This window comes from Eumetopias jubatus, unplaced genomic scaffold, assembly GCF_037043125.1.
Source record: "Eumetopias jubatus isolate StellerSeaLion01/CBP00866 unplaced genomic scaffold, mEumJub1_p1.0 scaffold_1, whole genome shotgun sequence".
In the NCBI taxonomy this organism is placed as follows: domain Eukaryota; kingdom Metazoa; phylum Chordata; class Mammalia; order Carnivora; family Otariidae; genus Eumetopias; species Eumetopias jubatus.
In genome coordinates this window covers 214,550,407-214,568,374 of record NW_028274807.1, presented here as the reverse complement: position 1 = coordinate 214,568,374, position 17,968 = coordinate 214,550,407, and the positions used below count along the sequence as shown (strand labels likewise).

Genomic DNA, 17,968 nt, shown 5'->3' with positions numbered 1-17,968 from the left:
TTTTTTATTTATTTATTTATTTTTAACGATTTTATTTATTTATTTGACAGAGAGAGACAGAGCAAGAGAGGGAACAGAAGCAGGGGGAGTGGGAGAGAAGGAAGCAGGCCTCCCGCCGAGCAGGGCGCCCGATGTGGGGCTCGATCCCAGGACCCTGGGATCATGACCTGAGCTGAAGGCAGACGCTCAACGACTGAGCCACCCAGGTGCCCCCAAAGATGTTTTGTATCCTTAGAGATAGGGGGTTCTACTCTGTCTCAGATTGGTGTCATTTTCTTTGGTTTAAAACCCCGTTTTTCAACTTCCCAGGAAGAAAGTCACGTAGTGTATTTGGATGCTCAGAGCAGCTTTAAGAGCATGCCTTACTCTGGTTGTTTTTGAATCCCAATGACAAGAACTAAAATGTCTTTAACACACGTTTCAGTTTTAATTTACGTAACATTTGCACATCTCTCTACTCCTCCCAGCACTCCTGACAAAACTACTAGTAACGTGGTGAAAACCGAGCCTACTTGTTAGATGGGAACAATGAAGACCAAAGACATTCTCTGGGCCCACAAGGCAGAAATGGTGTTAAAAAACCTGATCTGTAAGTAAGTTCTCTACATGCTCAGGCCTCCAGCAGCAATAAGTACAAGCAGATACCTTTAATACACCTCTTTGTTGTCCTCTTGCTTGTGGCTTCCAACGCAACACCAATTTCATCAGGATCCTGCCCTTCTTCCTTAACCGCCTATTAAGAAGAGATGAAACTTTACAACACTGTGGAGACCTGCAGGGCACACATTGTTCTTTGTCAAGTAACAACTTCCCAGCAAACAAAATCAAACACTTCCTTGCAAAGAGCAACAACTCTGGTTCTGCTATCTGGGCTGCCAGCCCAAAAGGCACAGGACGAACCTAGCACAACTTGGTTCTCTCTGGGCCCTAAGCACAAAAAACAAAGGGATGTGCGAACTGGGGCTCCAGGGTGCAGGTCAATGACCCATTCCGAAATGGCCCTTAAACTAGAAATTGCCCAACCCTCCACTTTAGTAACAGTAAGAGAGACGCTACACTAGGTCCACCATCTGTAAAGGGCTGAGCGGTGTTCCACAAGCCGCGCTTGACTTCTGGGGAGAAAACCCACCAGACAGACTGGGGGTGGGGTGGGGTGGGGTGGGGTGTGTGTGTGTGTGTGTGTGTGTAGGGTTGCTCAGCACCTTCCTCCGGACTGGCACAGGACTAGGCACTCAATGGTAAACTCCAGCTCTGCAAGGAGCTTGCTCTGGTTGGGGCGACAGCTACTCCTCCATACTCAATGTGGGGTTGAGTGCGGCCAGGTGGGGCATAAACACAAAACGGTGCAGGAAAGCAAGGAGATGGAGCAACACTCTAGAAAGCACGTTGGGGAGACATCTCAGGTAGAGCGAGAAAAACTACGAGGCACCAACCAGAAGCCATGGAAGAACGGCGGTGGAGGAGAGGGCACGACAAGAGCAAAAGTCCTGGAGTATTAACAAGCACAACCCCCTCTCCGGCAAGACCGCCAAGACTCTTCACTCATCCGTTCCCCAGGAGAGGAAACTGAGGCGCAGGGAGAAGGCACCTATCCAAGGTCACAGAACCGAGTCTCCAACTGGAGCCCGGAAAAAAAGTCCAGGCGGCCACCCGGCGGCTAAAAGGACGCGCTTTCAGCACTCTTGAGGCGACCAGCTGGAAGAAGGATCAAAGGCGAAGCACAGAGAGGGGCGGTGACGGCCAAGGTCACACAGCCGGGCCCCTTGGTCCCCGCGAGCTCGGGCCGGGGTCGGTCACAAGGGGGAATGGTGGAGGGGCGCCCGCGTCCGGGCATCGCGGTGACAGGTCGGCGCGGGGGCGTGCCCCGGCCTCCTGCTCCACCCCGGGACGTCGAGCCGCCTCACCTTTTTGAGCCGCTCCATCAAGACGCTCTTGTTGCCGCCCGTGTCCAGATTCCGCTTCTTCAGCTCCGCCCGCAAGTCTATCACCCGCAGGTCGCTCAGCCGTCGCGTCCCGGCCTCCGAGGTACCCGACCCGACAGCGGCTGTGCCAGAACCCGACTCGCCGGACCCTGCCAGAGTCTCCGCCATCCCAGGTCTCGCGTCCCCGCCACCCACTTCCCACACCCCCGGCGGCTGTAGCGGCTCTGAGCACAAAATGGCGCCGCCTAAGAGGAAAACGCACTCGCTTCCTCCCGCCCCGCTTTCCGGCAGCGCATGCGTGCCGCACATGCCAACTTTCTTAACAGCACGCGCGCTCGCGCGTCGACCAACCGCACGTTCCCCACCACAACGCGCAGGCGCCGTAATTGCAGCACGCATGTGTCACGGCCGTTCGCGGCGGGAGGCTGGCGAGATGCAATGCGCCTGCGCACATCCCTGTGAGCTCTCACCACGCATGTGCACACGCGACCGGCAGCGTCGGCTCCGCGCCGGGTGCGCCTGCGCAGAAGGGAGGCGCGCCAGGGCGGCTGGAGCGGTTCCCTCGCAGGCGGCGCCATTTTGTGCTAGGTGCCCAGATAAAACCGGCCCGGTTCTGTGTGAAGTGGGCGGCGGAGCCAGGGTCCCTGGAATGGCGGAGACTCTCTCAGGACTAGGCGATTCGGGTGCGGCGGGCGCAGCGGCTTTGAGCTCTGCCTCGTCGGAGACTGGGACGCGGCGGCTCAGCGACCTGCGGGTGATCGATCTGCGGGCGGAGCTGAGGAAACGGAATCTGGACTCGAGCGGCAACAAGAGCGTTTTGATGGAGCGTCTCAAAAAGGTGGAGCTGGGGCCCTGCGGGGACGGGCAGGAGATGAGAAGGGGGTCCTGGCGGCCGCGACTGCGGTCCCCTGACCTCGGGGTCCGCCCCCGGTCCCTTGTGGGGCCTGTCTCTGGCCTGAAGCTCTGGGCTTTTCCCGACTCTTCCCAGGTCCTAGCGGGAGCTCCCAGCCCAGCTGGGCCCGGGTGCGAACCTCAGCGCCGGCCCGGGAAGGGAGGAACATCTATCTGGGCGCGAGCCGGCGAAGGCGCCGCGGCCTTGCGGCGGCGGGGCACCCTGGCCGAGGGCTCCCGTTTTCCTCACCAGCCACTGCGCGGAGGGCCTTCCTCCTAGCGGCCCACCCTAGGCTCCAAAAATGACGGGAGACCCGGAAGCCCTCATTTCCTGGGTGAGGTGGGGGGACTCGGCCAAGGTCACACGGCCGTGGAGACGAGGTGTAGGGACTGGGGCCCAGGCCGGCCGATTTTCTGAGCCCGCGCTATCCGCGGGGCTCACCCTGGAGATTCCGATGCTCCATGGCCCGTTAGGGTCGACGCACTTTGAAGAGGCGTCTAGTTTATTGGGCAAATGTGCCAAGAGCACGTTCAGAGGTTAAAAAGAAAAAGCGGTTTGTGAATTTGCCAGCTCTAGATCGGGGAAATAGCACGGAAAAGGAAGTACTGTTGCGCTAGCGAGCAGAAACGCGAGACGGTGGTGGGGAGAAGGTGAAGACAGCTTCAGGACTTCGCCAGGAGGCAGGCACAGTGGGGCTCTCGTCCCTGTGTCTGGTCTTGGGCCTCTTCCGGGTCTCAGAGGCCTGATCTTGGGCACGGAAGACGTTTAACGCTCTCTCGGCCTGTTTATCCTGTAAAGAGAAGGAAAGACCGTGTTTTCGTGTTAGGATTAAACGAGATTGCGTGAAACGGGCTTGGCAGGCCGCCTGGTACATGAAGATACGATCGTTGTCACAATCCATTTTTCTTCTCTGTGCCACCATTTATTTGCAAAACCAGGACTCTTGTCCCTACCTCGAGGGGTTCTGAGGGATGGGTGTGAAAAGCATGAGCAGTTAATTAAACGTTTGGGTCCTTTCCTTTTTTCACGTTCTCTTTGGCTTTTTTGTTTTTCTCCCGTTGACCTGTTCTCGTCTTGGGACCTCTCCTGTGTAATCTCAGCATCGTTACCCGCAACCCCTGCAAACTGGTGTGATTTGTGACTCTTTGCACCCTCCTGGCTCCCAAACAACTGAAGACCAGGGCATCAATTATTACGCATTGCTATTAAGGGGAAGTAGGGATTGTTTCCCATTTTCTGAATGAGGAAGCTGGGGCTCGAAAATGGTGGGTTGATTAGTCCAGAGTCAGTTGGGCTTTTCTAACTTGAACTTGTGTTTGTTTCACTATGGATACTAACTTCTTTTACTCAAGTTGGGGCAGGTAGTTCATCAACCAAGACGTTCTAGAAAAAATGCTGGAAGGTTGAGGGTTGCCACCAGGGCCTCCAGTCAGCAAAGCCAAATTGGGACCTTTATCCTTTTTACTCACAGTCTGCAAGACTGCAAAGCTGATAGGATGGCATTGAACCTTCCTGTCAGATTGGTGGCTGAAACTGGTATGTGACTTCAAGGATCCTCCATCACTATTTTCTCAGAACCATTCTTCATTTTTTCTCCCTGTTTTCATTTTCTTAGGGGTGTGGTCATAGGACATAAATATCATCAGTCTGTATGTTGATATGCTACCTTATCCAAGTGAGTCTAGAATTACTGATTTTTTTATTTCTACCATCTAGTTTAGTGTCCCCCCCCCCCTTTTTTTTTGCCATTTTTCCAGAAAGGGCAAATGAGGAAAAGGCGGAAGGAGCACAAAGAGTAGCATCCCGAGCTCTGTAAGGATGACTCATAGCCCACAGTGTCCCTGGGGATGATCCTGTAAACACTGCACCCAGAGGAGACATACTGAGGGGCAAAATGATGCACCTCCTGTCTGGGGCAGTTTTCTGTTCTAGCAGTATTCCAGAATCCTCTTTTGCCGGGAAGAATGGGAGGGACTTTCTGGTTGTGTTTTCCTTGATCCCAGAGCAGAACTCCCCAATTCCTTCTCCTCACCCTGGCTTCGGAGAGAAGAGAGATTTTCTTTGTTCCTGGTACAGTTCAGATGTGGAGTCCCTAAGCCCCATTGCAAATTCAGACTTCGATGCTGAGAAACTCCTGAAGATCTGAATTTCTGAAACCGTCTGCAAATAAAACATGCTATCTGAAGTGGGTTTAAACAGAACTTGTGTTCACAGGATAGTACAGTAAAGAGAGAAGAGGTTATCAGTAAAACCTAAAAGCGAAACCCAGTGTCCAAGGATAACACTGATGACATGCTTAGTAACCATTTGCTGCAGGCCTCCTTGGTGCTATGTGCTGTGCTGAGTGTGGGTGCGGGCTGTTCAAAGGAATGATGAGTTCTTGGGTGGGAGGTGGGGCTTGCCAAGAGATCATTATAATTCTGTACCCTTTCAGGTAGGTCTGCTACTGGTTAAGAGCAAGACCTTTGAAGTCAGTCATAGATGTGAGTGATCTGCTGAGGTAGTATGGGTCATGTCCAGTCTCATGCCACACACGGTACGATCTCAGCCGAGTGAGTGTTAGTTAAGTATTCTGTCCAGACAGTGCCAAGTGTAGGCATGGCATGGAAAGGGAGTCACAGAGGGTCAAACAACACGTTGCTGGGTGAAGTCATAGGAAAGGGAAGAGTGTGCTTTTTCCTTTTTGAGTTCCCTTGGGTCCCTAGTCCAGGATGGACTAGATTGTGGTGATATTAGTACTAAGAAATAAGTTGACTCCAGAGTCTTTATTCCAAGGTAGAGCAAGACAACAGATGGGTGGGGGGAAGCCCTTTCCAGATCAGCAACCTGAAGTTTCTGTGAAAGTCGAGTCTGCGTGCTGCCTTTTTTGGTAAACTATTTTTTTAACCTTCTCTTCAGGCAATTGAAGATGAGGGGGGTAATCCTGATGAAATTGAAATTACCTCCGAAGGAAACAAGAAGACATCAAAGAGATCCAGCAAAGGTAGGAAGGATTTTATAAACACTACTAATGTTAAGAACTTTCTTCACAATTCTTTCCTTTGCCAATGAGCCTGTTTAGTTGGCTGTGTTTGGGGTCTGTGAACTACCCTGTACATCTAAGGGCCTGGAATGAAACTTTGCATTTCCTTTAAGATTCTTCTAGTGTATTTTGTTTTTCTGGTACTTGGGAATTCAGACAGAATGGAAGGGATATTTACATATTGGTTCATTAGGCCTCTCAGCAGCCCTTGTTTATCCAGACTCTTAACCTTCTTTACATAGAGAGTATTTAGGACTGCTTGGGTCTCCTATTTCTCTGATTTCTCTTTTAAATACCACCTGGCCAAAACAGTTGTCACTTTCACAGACATTGCTTTCAAAATTGCCTAGTGCATAAATGATGCATTCATTCCACGTGGCATTAGCGATCTTTATCATCTGACCCAAATCTCCGTTTCCCTCTTCTCCCCTTCAGCCTTTCCTCTACTACATCCTGGGCTTTAGTCAGGCCCCGAACATGTGCTTCCCTCTCTTGGTCCTCTTTTGCCTAAGCTTATGTTCTTGGCTACCCCTCTCCCCATGTGTCTACATTCAGGTCCTTGTTCATCAACAGATGACTTGTGATCCCACCAGTAGCAAGTCCTCCCACCTTCAGCCCTCTGCACAGTGATGACCTGGTTCCTTAGACCTTGCTTTATTTATTTATCAAGATTTTATTTTTCAGAGCGCCCGCATATGCACGCGCCAGCAAGTGCACAAGCAGGGGGAGTGGCAGACAGAGGGAGAAGCAGGTTCCCCGCTGAGCAAGGAGCCCAGTGTGGGACTCAATCCCAGGGTCCATTATGACCTGAGCCAAAGGCAGATGCTTAACCGACTGGGCCACCCAGGCGGTACCCCTTAGACCTAGCTTTAATGTTAATGTCACTCTGCCCCATGTTAATGAGATTATTGAAGGGAGGGGCTCTATCTTCCTTGTCTTTCTTCTTTAATATTTATTCAGTAATTTCATTCAGTAACATTCAACTACTGTTTTTTTTTTTATTTGATTTATTTATTTGAGAGAGAGAAAATGAGAAAGAGCACGAGAGGGAAGAGGGTTAGAGGGAGAAGCAGACTCCCCGCTGAGCAGGGAGCCCGATGCGGGACTCGATCCCAGGACTCCGGGATCATGACCTGAGCCGAAGGCAGTTGCTCAACCAACTGCGCCACCCAGGCGCCCTCAATTACTGTTTTAAGAAAGAATCAGCTAAAACTGGGCATTTGAACTGTTCTAAAAGTTCTCTTGGTAATTGGTGGCTTTGTTGCTCAGGCCCCCAAACAAAATGAAATATTCGTATTACCTGGCCAGTGGTGAAGAATTGGGTTTGAAATGTCTAAGAAGCAGGGACCAATGTCAGCCACACTGTGCGGTGTAAGCTCTTGGACAACAGCAATCAGGTGACCTCACTTTGGAATGAAGTCACTTCTGTGGTCCATAGTACATTGTGCATTTTTGGCTTTGCCCAAGTAAATGTCTTTGCCACGGTAAAGAGTACTGGAAAATCACAGAAAGACAGTCATACTGGTGGAAAATAGAGCCTGTTGGACCTCTTTTTGTGTTTTCTTTTTGATAAAAAAAAGTACTTGTTTTAAGTGTTTTTGTTTTTTAAACACAAATGTAGAAGCTTCTTTTTTCTAGTAAGGAGGTAACCCATTATTAGAAGGTTGGGCATACTTTCCCAGACTTTTATGTGCATATGTGGTTTTTTAGAAATAAATATATAAAGGGGCACCTGGGTGACAGTCGGTTAAGCGTCTACCTTCGGCTCAGGTCATGATCCCAGGGTCTGGAGATCAAGCCCTGCATCCGGCTCCCTGCTCCTCAGGAAGCCTGTTTCTCTCCCACTCCACCTGCTTGTGTTCCCTCCCTTGCTGTCTCTCCCTCTGTCAAAAAAAAAAAAAAAAACAAAAAAACAAAACTATGCACATATATATTTTTTTTTTTAAGGAAAAGGTCTTAGTTTACAAAATATTTTTTAGATTGTTTCTTTCACTTACCACGTTAAGGACGTATTTCCATAGTGCCTGCAAGTATAAAAAGGTCTCCTTTTTTTAAAGAGCTTATTGTAACGTTTCTTATCAATGTACCACAGTTTGGTTCATCAGTCTCCTTTGTTATTAAACTGTTGAGATTTTTTCCAGTTTTGACTTGGCATTTCCAGTTTTCAGTGCTGCCACGAACCAGAAATGTCTCTGTGTAAAGAAACACATTTTTTGATAACTTTTTTTTAATATTTGAGAGAGAGTGAGCAAGAGAGCACAAGCAGTTGGGGGGAGGGGGGCAGAGGCACAGGGAAAAGCAGACTCCTAGCTGAGCAGGGAGCCTTATGCGGGACTTGATCCCTAGGACCTTGGATCATGACCTGAGTCCAAAGCAGACGCTCAACTGACTGAGCCACCCAGGTGCCCTATTTTGTGATAACTTAATTAGAAGTAGAATTATGGGCTCAAGGATATGTGCATTTTATTTTGAAATAGCTACTGACAAGTAGTTCTTCCAGCCAGCTGTACTGCTAATATCTCCACCAACAACAGGGAGAGGGGTGCCTGTTTAAATTCTCACTGAACGTTGAGGATTATTTATCTTGTTACATGTTGTTTCTTATGTAGGAGAAAAGTATTACATTTATCTGCATTTTTCCACTGGTAAAATTTTAATTTACATCTCTTTACAGGTTAAACTGCTTCTGGTAATTGGCCATCTGTATTTTCTGAACTGCCATTAATGCCCTTTGCCCACTTTTCTGCTGAGTTTGTCTTACTGATGACTTCTGAGGGCTTGCTCTCTAAAATGTTGCAGTTGTTTTTTCCTAGTTTGTCATTCAACTTCTTTGTGATGTTTTGGTCCTTCAAGTTTTAATCTTTAATACAGGCCGCGCTGTCAACCTATTCTATATGGTTTCTAGAGTTTATGTTGTGTTTTAAAAGGCTCTCCTTGGGGTGCCTGGGTGGCTCAGTCGGTTAAGCATCCGCCTCTTAATTTCAGCTCCTGTTATGATCTTGTGGGTGATTGTGAGATGGAGTTCCGCGTCAGACTCAGTGCAGAGTTGGCTTGAGATTCTCTCCCTCCCCCTCTGCCCCTCCCCTCCGCTCCTGCACATTTGCACACTCTTTCTCTAAATAGATAATCTTTTTTTGAAGTGTTATTTTAAAAAGGTAAAAAAATAAAATGTCCTCCTTTGCTTTAAAATTATAAAAAGTATGGGGCACCTGGGTGGCTCAGATGGTTAAGTGTCTGCCTTCAGCTCAGGTCATGATCCCAGGATCGTGGGATCAAGCCCCACATCGGGCTCCTGGCTCATCAAGGAGCCTGCTTCTCCTTCTCCCTCTGCTTCTCTCCCTGCTCAGGCTCTCTCCTCTCTCTGCGTCTCAGATGAATAAATAAAATCCAAAAAAAAAAATTATAAAAAATATTCTACGTTCTACTTTGTAGAGTAATATTTATGGTTTTGTTTTTTTAATTTGGTTGTTTAATTCATTTGTAATTTACTTTTGCGTATGGTGTGAGGTAGGTAGGGATCAAAGTATGGACCATTTCTGACTGATTCTTTGTGCCCTTCCCCGGTCACACTCCCTTAAGCCCCCTAACACCCCCCCCAAAAAAAGTTTGTTGTGATTTCTTTATGATGGATTATTTTTGTTTGTCATAGAACTTCGTGTAAAATGAAACCATTCAATACAAATTCTTTTGTGTCTGGTTCTTTGCTTGGCATAATTTGTTCTATTCCTGAGCTTTACAGTATATTTTGATATTTGGTACGGCAAGTATCTATGTTCTATTGAATTATTTTCGACAACCTTTTACATATTAGCAAGAGTTTAATGAAAATAAGGTTCGTTCTTCTGACCCAATTTGAAGAAACTGAAAATGCTTTGAAATCATACTCACTATTTTAGTCACAATCCTGGAGTGTATGTCAGGCAATCTCAGCACTTCTCCAGAGTAGTTTCATACCAGTAATCTCTTAAGCAGAATCTTTTGAAGTAATTATCAGAAAAGTAAACTTAACTGGAAAAGCGAAGTTTATGTTTGCTTTCTAGCTCTCCTCTGATCCTGTGCTGCTGGGCTGTGTGTCTGTTTTGACACAGGTTAATATTAGGGAAAAGATGCAAGAATCAGAAAAGTTCATGTGTCCTTCAGCCTCCTCAGATGTTATCATTTTACTAAATTTCTTTATCCTCCCCCCACCTCCTTATGTGTGTATGTGTGTTTTTTTTCATTTCCGAACTACTTCAGAACGAATGGTTGGCATGGGCCCCTTTGCCCCGCATACTATGGTATTGCCTGACAGCAAGGGTATTAAAGAGCCCTAGTTGTCAAAATCAAGACATTAACATGGATACAGTTGCCAAAGCTGACATCTTTAAATATTAGGTTTTTTATAACTCAAAAGGAAAAATAATCCAGGGTCATGCATTGCATTCAGTTGTCGTGTCTCTCTGGTTTCCTTTTATCTGGGGCAGTTTCTAAGACTTACTGTGTTCCTGTATTACCATTTTTGAAGCGTACAGACCATTTGTTTTGAAGGCTTTGAAGGTTTTTTTGAATTGGGGTTTATTTGTTTATTCATTCATTTTTTTTTCCTCTCATTGAGTTCAAATTATGTACTTTTGTCAGCAGAACCAGAAACTACTCATCCTCCATATTCTCTTCCTCAGCATATTCTCTGGAGGCACATGCTGTGCATTTGAGTAACTAACTTAAAGTGCTGTTGGTCAGGTTTCTCCATTGGAAAGTTACTATCTTACCCTTTGTAATTGTATCTGTGGGGAAGATACCTTGAGACTTCTGTAAATATCTTGTTCATCCTCCACTAGTTTTAGCACCCACTGATTCTTATCCACTGGTGATTTTCTTTTTCTTTTTTAGATTTTATTTATTTATTTGAGAGAGAGAGAGAGAGAGAGACGGGGGGAGGGTCAGAGGGAGAAGCTGACTCCCTGTCGAGCAGGGAGCCCAATGCCGGACAAGATCCCGGGACTCCAGGATCATGACCTTGAGCCAAAGGCAGTCGCTTAACCAACTGAGCCACCCAGGCACCCCATCCACTGGTGATTTTCTAAATTTATACTATCTACGTTTATTAGTTGGTTTTCTGCCATAAGGGATGGCTTGCCCTTCTTCCTTATTTATCAGTGTGAACTTAGAGGTTCTTACTTTGTTCAGTAAGTTATAAACCTTTGTGATGATTATTTTGATGTTCAGATTGTTCCAGTGAGAGCCCTTCAAGCTGACTTGTGTATCTTTTTGACATATCCATATCACTCTTTGAGCACTTCCTTACTTTCTGACAGAATAGAGTATTCCAGTCTCTTGTACTTTCCTGCCGCACCTTGGGAATCAGCCATTTCTTCTAGGCACCCTTGTTCTTTTTTGTGGAGAGTGGTACCTTGTAGGCAAGTGCTGGGTTTGTAAGGTCTTTTGGACTGAATATGCCTCATGAAATTAAATCCTGGTGAAACAATCAAATTAGCCAGTGACAGCTTCCGAAATCTGAAAAAAATAAAGCTCTGGCTAATAGCAGTGCACCAACTAAATTTGCTAGCTAGTTAAAATTGTTTATTAATTGATTCTCTTGGATTTTGCAGGTGGAAGTGATACTTGTGAGTCAAAGAGTTAAGCAAGATATAAAAAAATCTATGTTTTAGTGTTCTTAAATGGCAAAATAAAAGGAAATATTTAAGACCTGTGACATGACTAATTTTGAGAAAGTTTTCTTTCGTAGATGTGATGGTCTCGTATTAGAAAGTTGTTGATTAGCCCCAAGCTTATCTAAAAAGAAAGTGTGTAAGAATAACCAAAATTGTGAAAAATCAGTGATGTAGAGTTCCTCTAATTTTAATAGTAGGATACCAAACACTGGGAAGTTTGAAGATTTGTTCATCTTAAAGGTGGCATTGGGGTTGCCTGGCTGGCTCAGTCGTTAGAGCGAGCAACTCTTCATCTCAGGGTTGTGAGTGCAAGCCCCACGTTGGGTGTGGAGCCTACTTAAAAAATATGTATTTTTTAAGATTTTATTTATTTATTTGATCCCAGGACCCTGGGATCATGACCTGAGCCGAAGGCAGACGCTTAATGCCTGAGCCACCCAGGCACCCCTAAAATATTTTTTTTTAAGGTGGCTCTAAGGATTTTTCAGTAGATGATGCTGGAACAGTTGGCTGTCTATCTGATGGTGGGGAAAGGTCTGTTCTTCCTCCTTCCATGGCAAATAGAAATTCTGGCTAGGATAGCACTTTCATAGTCACCGTGGTCAGGGAGACCTGAAATGACACTAAAAGCAAGACAAAAAGGCAAATAAACTCAGCTGCATAAAAGGTTTAAATCTCTCAGCAAAAGACAAATAATTCAGATGCAACAGACTTAGAAAAAAGTATTATAGAATATGAATATTTAGAAAACATTAAGTATTCTTATATCTCAGTAAAGAAGACATGCAGTCCGGTTGGCAAGTAGAGACTATGAATAAGCAGTTCACAGATAAAAAACAAACATGACCTGTATACAGAAGTTCTCTTGCTAGTAATTGAAGGATAGCATATAAAAATAGAATTATCATTTTTATTTCTCACACTTGTAAAAATTTATACCGTTCCTAATATCCCATATTAACAAGGATGTGAGGAAGTGGGCAGTTGTTGGATATGGTAAGTTAATAAAGCCTCTTTGTGCTGGGGTCACTAAACTAAGGAACGTTCACAGTATGAAATAAAAGATGGAGATGGATTAATATGTAGTGCAAGAAAATATTTATGAGCATGAATCTTTTATTAGTGAAGTAAAATTGACAGTGAAATAAGTGACTCTTTGAGCGTATAATTACATAAATGTATTTGTATAATCAAATACGTTTTAAAAGTAACAACCTGCCCACACGCATTAGGCCACTCGGGGTGCTGTGGGGGAATCCGAGCAGAAGTCAGAGGAGGCGGTCTAACCGGTGAGTTTGGAGATGATCCCTGAGGCAGAAGTGCAGCCAGGAGGAGGAGCTGGAACCCCAGGCATGGAAGCTAGAAACAGGTTAGGGATGCCAGAGCAGGGCAAGTAGAGCCATGCCTTAGAGTTTGGAGGCTGTGAACGAAGAGGACCTTTCCTCTGGAGAAAGGATTTGAGGGGCACCTTTTCCCTTGGTACAAAAGACATCATTCTGGTTTATTCCAGACAGCTGTATTTTTCATTCAAATCAATTCTGCATTGGTTTAAGCGCATTTTTTTCCTTCTTTTTTAGAAAGTAGGGTGCCTTTTCCCAAATAGTGCTTCTTGATAAGCTTCCCAGCCAGGGTTATGTTTTCTATATATACTGAAGACTAAAATTTTTTTTTTTTAAAGTAAGGGGTTTTTTTGTTTTGTTTTGTTTTTAAAGATTTTATTTATTTAATTGACAGATAGTGAAAGAGGGAACACAAGCACGGGGTAGCTGCAGAGGAAGAAGCAGACCTCCCTGCTGAGCTAGGAGCCTGATGCAGGGCTCCATCTCAGGACCCTGGGATCATGACCTGAGCTGAAGGCAGATGCTTAACCATCTGAGCCACCCAGGCGCCCCAAGACTAAATGTTCTTAAGACCATGAATTCCCTTGACATTTCTGGTCCTTTCTTACTTAAGAGCATTTCCCCCTCCCCCAAGAGGTTTCGGCTGCAGTAATCTGTGCTACTGCTCTGGAGCAAAGGTGGTTGTGAAAGTTGAAAACTGATTTTGCTTGTTGGAAACCTGCTGCCTCTCTTGTGAAAGGGAGAGAGAAAGAAAGGTTGCAAGTTTGTGGTGACCTACTTAGATTTTTCCTAGTAACTAGGATAGAACTGGATAAAAACCAATGTATATATTCTAGAATGATACCAGCCTTATCAAATATAAATCTGTGGAAATGCTGCTAGTGCAACTTCCTTGTATATTTACATAGAGATCATTGAGTTGAGTTCCAGACATTTTTTAAAGCTCAAGGCATATTTTGTCTTAGATATTACTAAATGGCAGTGGTGTTCCCAGCCATCCACTAAGGCTATTTGCACATAATGTATTGAATTCTATTAGTGTCATGATCTGTGTTTTTAAATAATGTATGCCTGAAAAACCTTTCAGATTTCCTGAAAGATATTTCTGAATGAAATTAGAATATGGAAATATCAGGGGTTCCTGGGTGGCTCAGTTGGTTGGGTGTCTGCCTTCAGCTCAGGTCACGATTCCAGGGTCCTGGGATCAAGCCTCGCATCAGAGCCTGCTTCTCCCTCTGCCCTGCCCCTGCTTGTGCTCTCTCTTTCTCTTGCAAATAAATAAATAAAAGCTTTAAAAAAAAAAAAGAGCTATGGCAGGGCGCCTGGGTGGCTCAGTTGGTTAAGCAACTGCCTTCGGCTCAGGTCATGATCCTGGAGTCCCGGGATCGAGTCCCACATCGGGCTCCCTGCTCAGCAGGAAGTCTGCTTCTCCCTCTGACCCTCTTCCCTCTCGTGCTCTCTGTCTCTCATTCTCTCCCTCTCAAATAAATAAATAAAATCTTAAAAAAAAAAAAAAGTCTGTAAAAAAAAAAAAAAAGAGCTATGGAAAAATCAGGTAACACGTGTAATAAGGAAGTTCTTATCCCTGAGAGAGGTTTTTTAAAAAACCTCAATTATGGTATAAATGATTAGGTTTGGGTTTTTTGTCCTCCTTCCCCCCCCCCTTTTTTTGCCCTGAATTTTACACATTTCATATCCTTACAAGCTTAATCCTTAAATATAAAAGCAAGTTAATGTCTATTTCTCTTAACATTTCTTGAGAAAACAATGGCCTTAAGAAATTCATCTTCATGTTGGGAAAAAGGTCTTGAGGGAAGTGAGTTTTTTTTGTTTTGTGACTAAGTCACAAAAGAAGTTGAGGAGTGCCTTTGTGGTAAGGAGCTATAGCTCCAAAGCACATACCCTTCCTGTGTACTACACTCTGCTTTTGAGACTTGGTCTTGTATTTCATGAGATTTTATTCTTCACAATGAAAAGAGTCAATCAGTTTAATTTTAGCAGGCCTGTTCTTAGACCAGAATTTTCACTTTTCCCCTACATTTTTCATTATTATCATGGCTAGTGATTTCCATTTTCTCTTCAGCCCTGGCATTTCTATTATCCTTTACATTTTTCTATTTTTTTTATTTATCCTTATAATTAATACAAAAAATAAAGGCAAATCGCCACATAAAATGCTATTTAGATGAATGTGCCTGCCCACTGTGAACTGTTGTCTTCAGAACAGATTGTGAATGTTCTAAAATTAACCTATCTGTAAGAAATACTAAAAGGTTGAGTGAGGGAAGTTAAGGGGAAATGATTTCCTCATTTTTCAAAGCAACGGAGTCAAATCTGTCTAAAAACTGAAATGTGAGCCAGAAAATGAGTCCAGCCTCCTGAACAAAAATACTCAACCTAAGGACAAATTCAGGTTAAAAAGGTATTCCTTTTTGCCTAGAACATTGGCAAGGGTAAGAAATAAAGCTGGTTTTAACAGATTCAGAAAGATTGGCACTTTTATTCATTGTTGATGGAGCTGTATGAATTGGAACAACCTTCCTCTGGGGCATCTTGATAATATGTGGGTTCTTTGTTTTTAATAAAAGTCTTAAAAATATACACACCCTTTGCCTTAGGAATGCCATTTCTAGAAATATGCTCTAAAATGGTAATTGCGTATGTACGAAAAGAACTGCCAGGATGTTCATCTTTATAAGCATTTTCTTGAATTTCCACGCATACGTATTAATTAGATCAATGGTGGTATCTCTGTATAATGCTGTTAAAGAATATGGAAATAAGTTCATAACATAGTAAGTGACAAGGTCACAGAATGGTGGTGCAGTGTCATTTTATACAGTAAGTATAGTGCACGTATATATATATATATAGAATAGAGGAGGATGTCTCTGTATGTCAGTGTAACATGGGGGTTAACTCTAGGTGGTAAAATTATGGATGACTTTTCTTATTGCTTATTTATATTTTGTTGTGTCAGTTTCTATGGGAAAATATGCCCCTTTGTTTGTTTTTATAAGATATTTGACAGAGACAGAGTGGGAACACAAGGAGGGGGAGGGGCAGAGGGAGAAGCAGGCTTCCCGCTGAGCAGGGAACCTGATGTGGGGCTCAATCCCAGGACCCTGGGATCATGACCTGAGCCGAAGGCAGATGCTTAATGACTGAGCCACCCAGGCGCCCCTATGCCCCATGTTTCTTAACTAAAAAACAGCACACTGTATGAAATACTGTCTTCCCCATAGCCAAAGCTACTTGACGTGAAGGCCAGGCTTTAAAACAGGTCTGATCTGCCTTGACCTTACCAAGTACTCATTTCCAGCTCCTTATACTTGCACAGCCACTTGATGAGAACAACCTCTTCTGCTTGAGGGGGGTGGGGGGGGGGCGTGGGCTGCTCTGTCCTGAAAGGCCTTACCCTCCAGGATTACCATTCCTAAATTGGGAAGTGCTACAGGTGTTGGTGTCTGCTTCTGTGATGCTTAGGGCCTGTAAAAGTTACTGCTTCTAGAAGATACAGATCATTGATCTGGTGCTGTAAACTATTCTCTCTTCAGGGCGTAAACCAGAAGAAGAGGGTGTGGAAGACAACGGACTGGAGGAAAACTCTGGGGATGGACAGGTATGTGCAGCCTTGTCAGTGAATCAACTTGGTGGATCGACCTACGGCAGTCATGGGATGGTTGTGTTTTGTTTTGCCACAGGAGGATGTTGAAACCAGTTTGGAGAACTTGCAAGACATTGACATGATGGATATCAGTGTACTGGATGAAGCAGAAATCGATAATGGAAGTGTTGCAGACTGTGTAGAAGACGATGATGCAGATAACCTCCCAGAGTCCATGTCCGATAGTAGAGAGCTAGTCGAGGGAGAAATGAAGGAGCTTCCTGAGCAGCTTCAAGAACATGCTGTAGGTAACTCGGCAGTGTCTCTCTCTAGGATGCCCCGTGAATGTATCCGTTCCTCAAATGTTCTGAGAGATGATAAGATTTATATTTGGAATTGAGCTCTTTTATTGCTAGTTCAGTGGGATTGTGCTTAATCTGTTCATGTGTAAAATCCAGACAATCTGAAAACACTTTGTTGAGAGGTGTCTCAATGAGATCCAGGAGTATGTGCTATCTGTTTGCGTAATGCATCATTATCAGGGACGCTCTCAGAGACCTTCCTATTACAGGAGCTTGTCTGTGGTGGTATGGTTCGCATGCCTTGAAAATAGCGAAATAGAGGTTGAAAGTTGACCTTTTCCTGATAGAGCTGATCCATGCCTTCCTCCTCGTCAGCCTTTCATAAAATAAGCTTTCACATGGTCTTCAGAGCTTTAGTTTTTTTCATTTTAGAAATAAATCTAATTATACTACAATTATAATGAGTACTATTTATTGAATTCAGTTTGCCAGGAATTAGGCAGATGTCCTTCAATACTTTAACAAGAACAGGGCATATGCAGATGATATTTTGCGATTTTCCACTTGAGGAAATCTGGGAGTAAAGAGGTAAAGATGTCTCTCCAGGCAGCCCACAGCTCCGAAGAGAATAAGAATTAAGACCAGGCTAAGTCCAGAGTCGGTGTGCTTAGCTCCTACATCGTGTTGACTTGGTGCAGATAATTTATTAGATTATTTCTGTGAGGATGAGCGTTTGTCGGGTAGACCGAAAAGGCAGTGAAAATTAGCAGCTGTTAGGCATCTCAGTAGCAATCCTTACGTGTTGGTTCCTGGGAGGTACCTTGATTTCTTAGTGGCTCTCAGATCTCTTGCAGTAAGTATACTGAGTCGCCCCAAGGGAAAGAAGCCCTGTTTTTTGCTGGTGGATCCGCTTCTGCCATTCGTTAGAATATTTTTGCATTTCCTCTTAGAACTGATTCTGAGTATCCTGAGAGTTAGTAGTTTGTCATCTTTGAATGGTGAGTTTGATTTTGAGAATTGACTGTCATTTTGATACAAACAGGTTGTGTAATTTTATTTTTTGGTATAAGTCTCATTCGCTGGCTTCGTAGAAAGTACCCAAAACACTAGAGCAGTGACACAAAGTACATACCCTTCCTTATTAGCTGCTCTTTCTGAAGGCTGTTTTTCCCCCCTCTGATTAGAAAATAATACCTTCAGTCATAAAAGCCTGGAAACATACTACATGTTTG

At 44.6% G+C, this 17,968-nt stretch overlaps 2 protein-coding genes across 6 annotated transcripts in view; one reads left to right on the top strand and one right to left on the bottom strand.

Annotated features, from left to right (window-relative positions):
- Positions 1-2,163, bottom strand: part of SAFB2 (scaffold attachment factor B2) — a 33,025-nt gene extending 30,862 nt beyond the window's left edge. For 3 of the 4 annotated variants that reach the window (XM_088017865.1, XM_028126207.2, XM_028126208.2), the window contains exons 1-2: positions 1,905-2,162; positions 646-733 (exon numbers count right to left, since the gene is read on the bottom strand). In XM_088017865.1, coding sequence (XP_087873991.1) covers positions 646-733; positions 1,905-2,090 — 274 coding nt within the window. In that variant the 5' untranslated portion in view covers positions 2,091-2,162. Of the gene's footprint in view, positions 1-645; positions 734-1,904 lie in introns of all 4 variants that reach the window. The other variant, XM_088017867.1, reaches the window with a different exon arrangement.
- Positions 2,164-2,447: 284 nt separating this feature from the next.
- Positions 2,448-17,968, top strand: part of SAFB (scaffold attachment factor B) — a 36,100-nt gene continuing 20,579 nt past the window's right edge. For both annotated transcript variants that reach the window (XM_028126206.2, XM_028126205.2), the window contains exons 1-4: positions 2,448-2,760; positions 5,713-5,797; positions 16,385-16,449; positions 16,532-16,738. In XM_028126206.2, the coding sequence (XP_027982007.1) occupies positions 2,572-2,760; positions 5,713-5,797; positions 16,385-16,449; positions 16,532-16,738 (546 nt within the window). In that variant the 5' untranslated portion in view covers positions 2,448-2,571. The remainder of the gene's footprint in view (positions 2,761-5,712; positions 5,798-16,384; positions 16,450-16,531; positions 16,739-17,968) is intronic.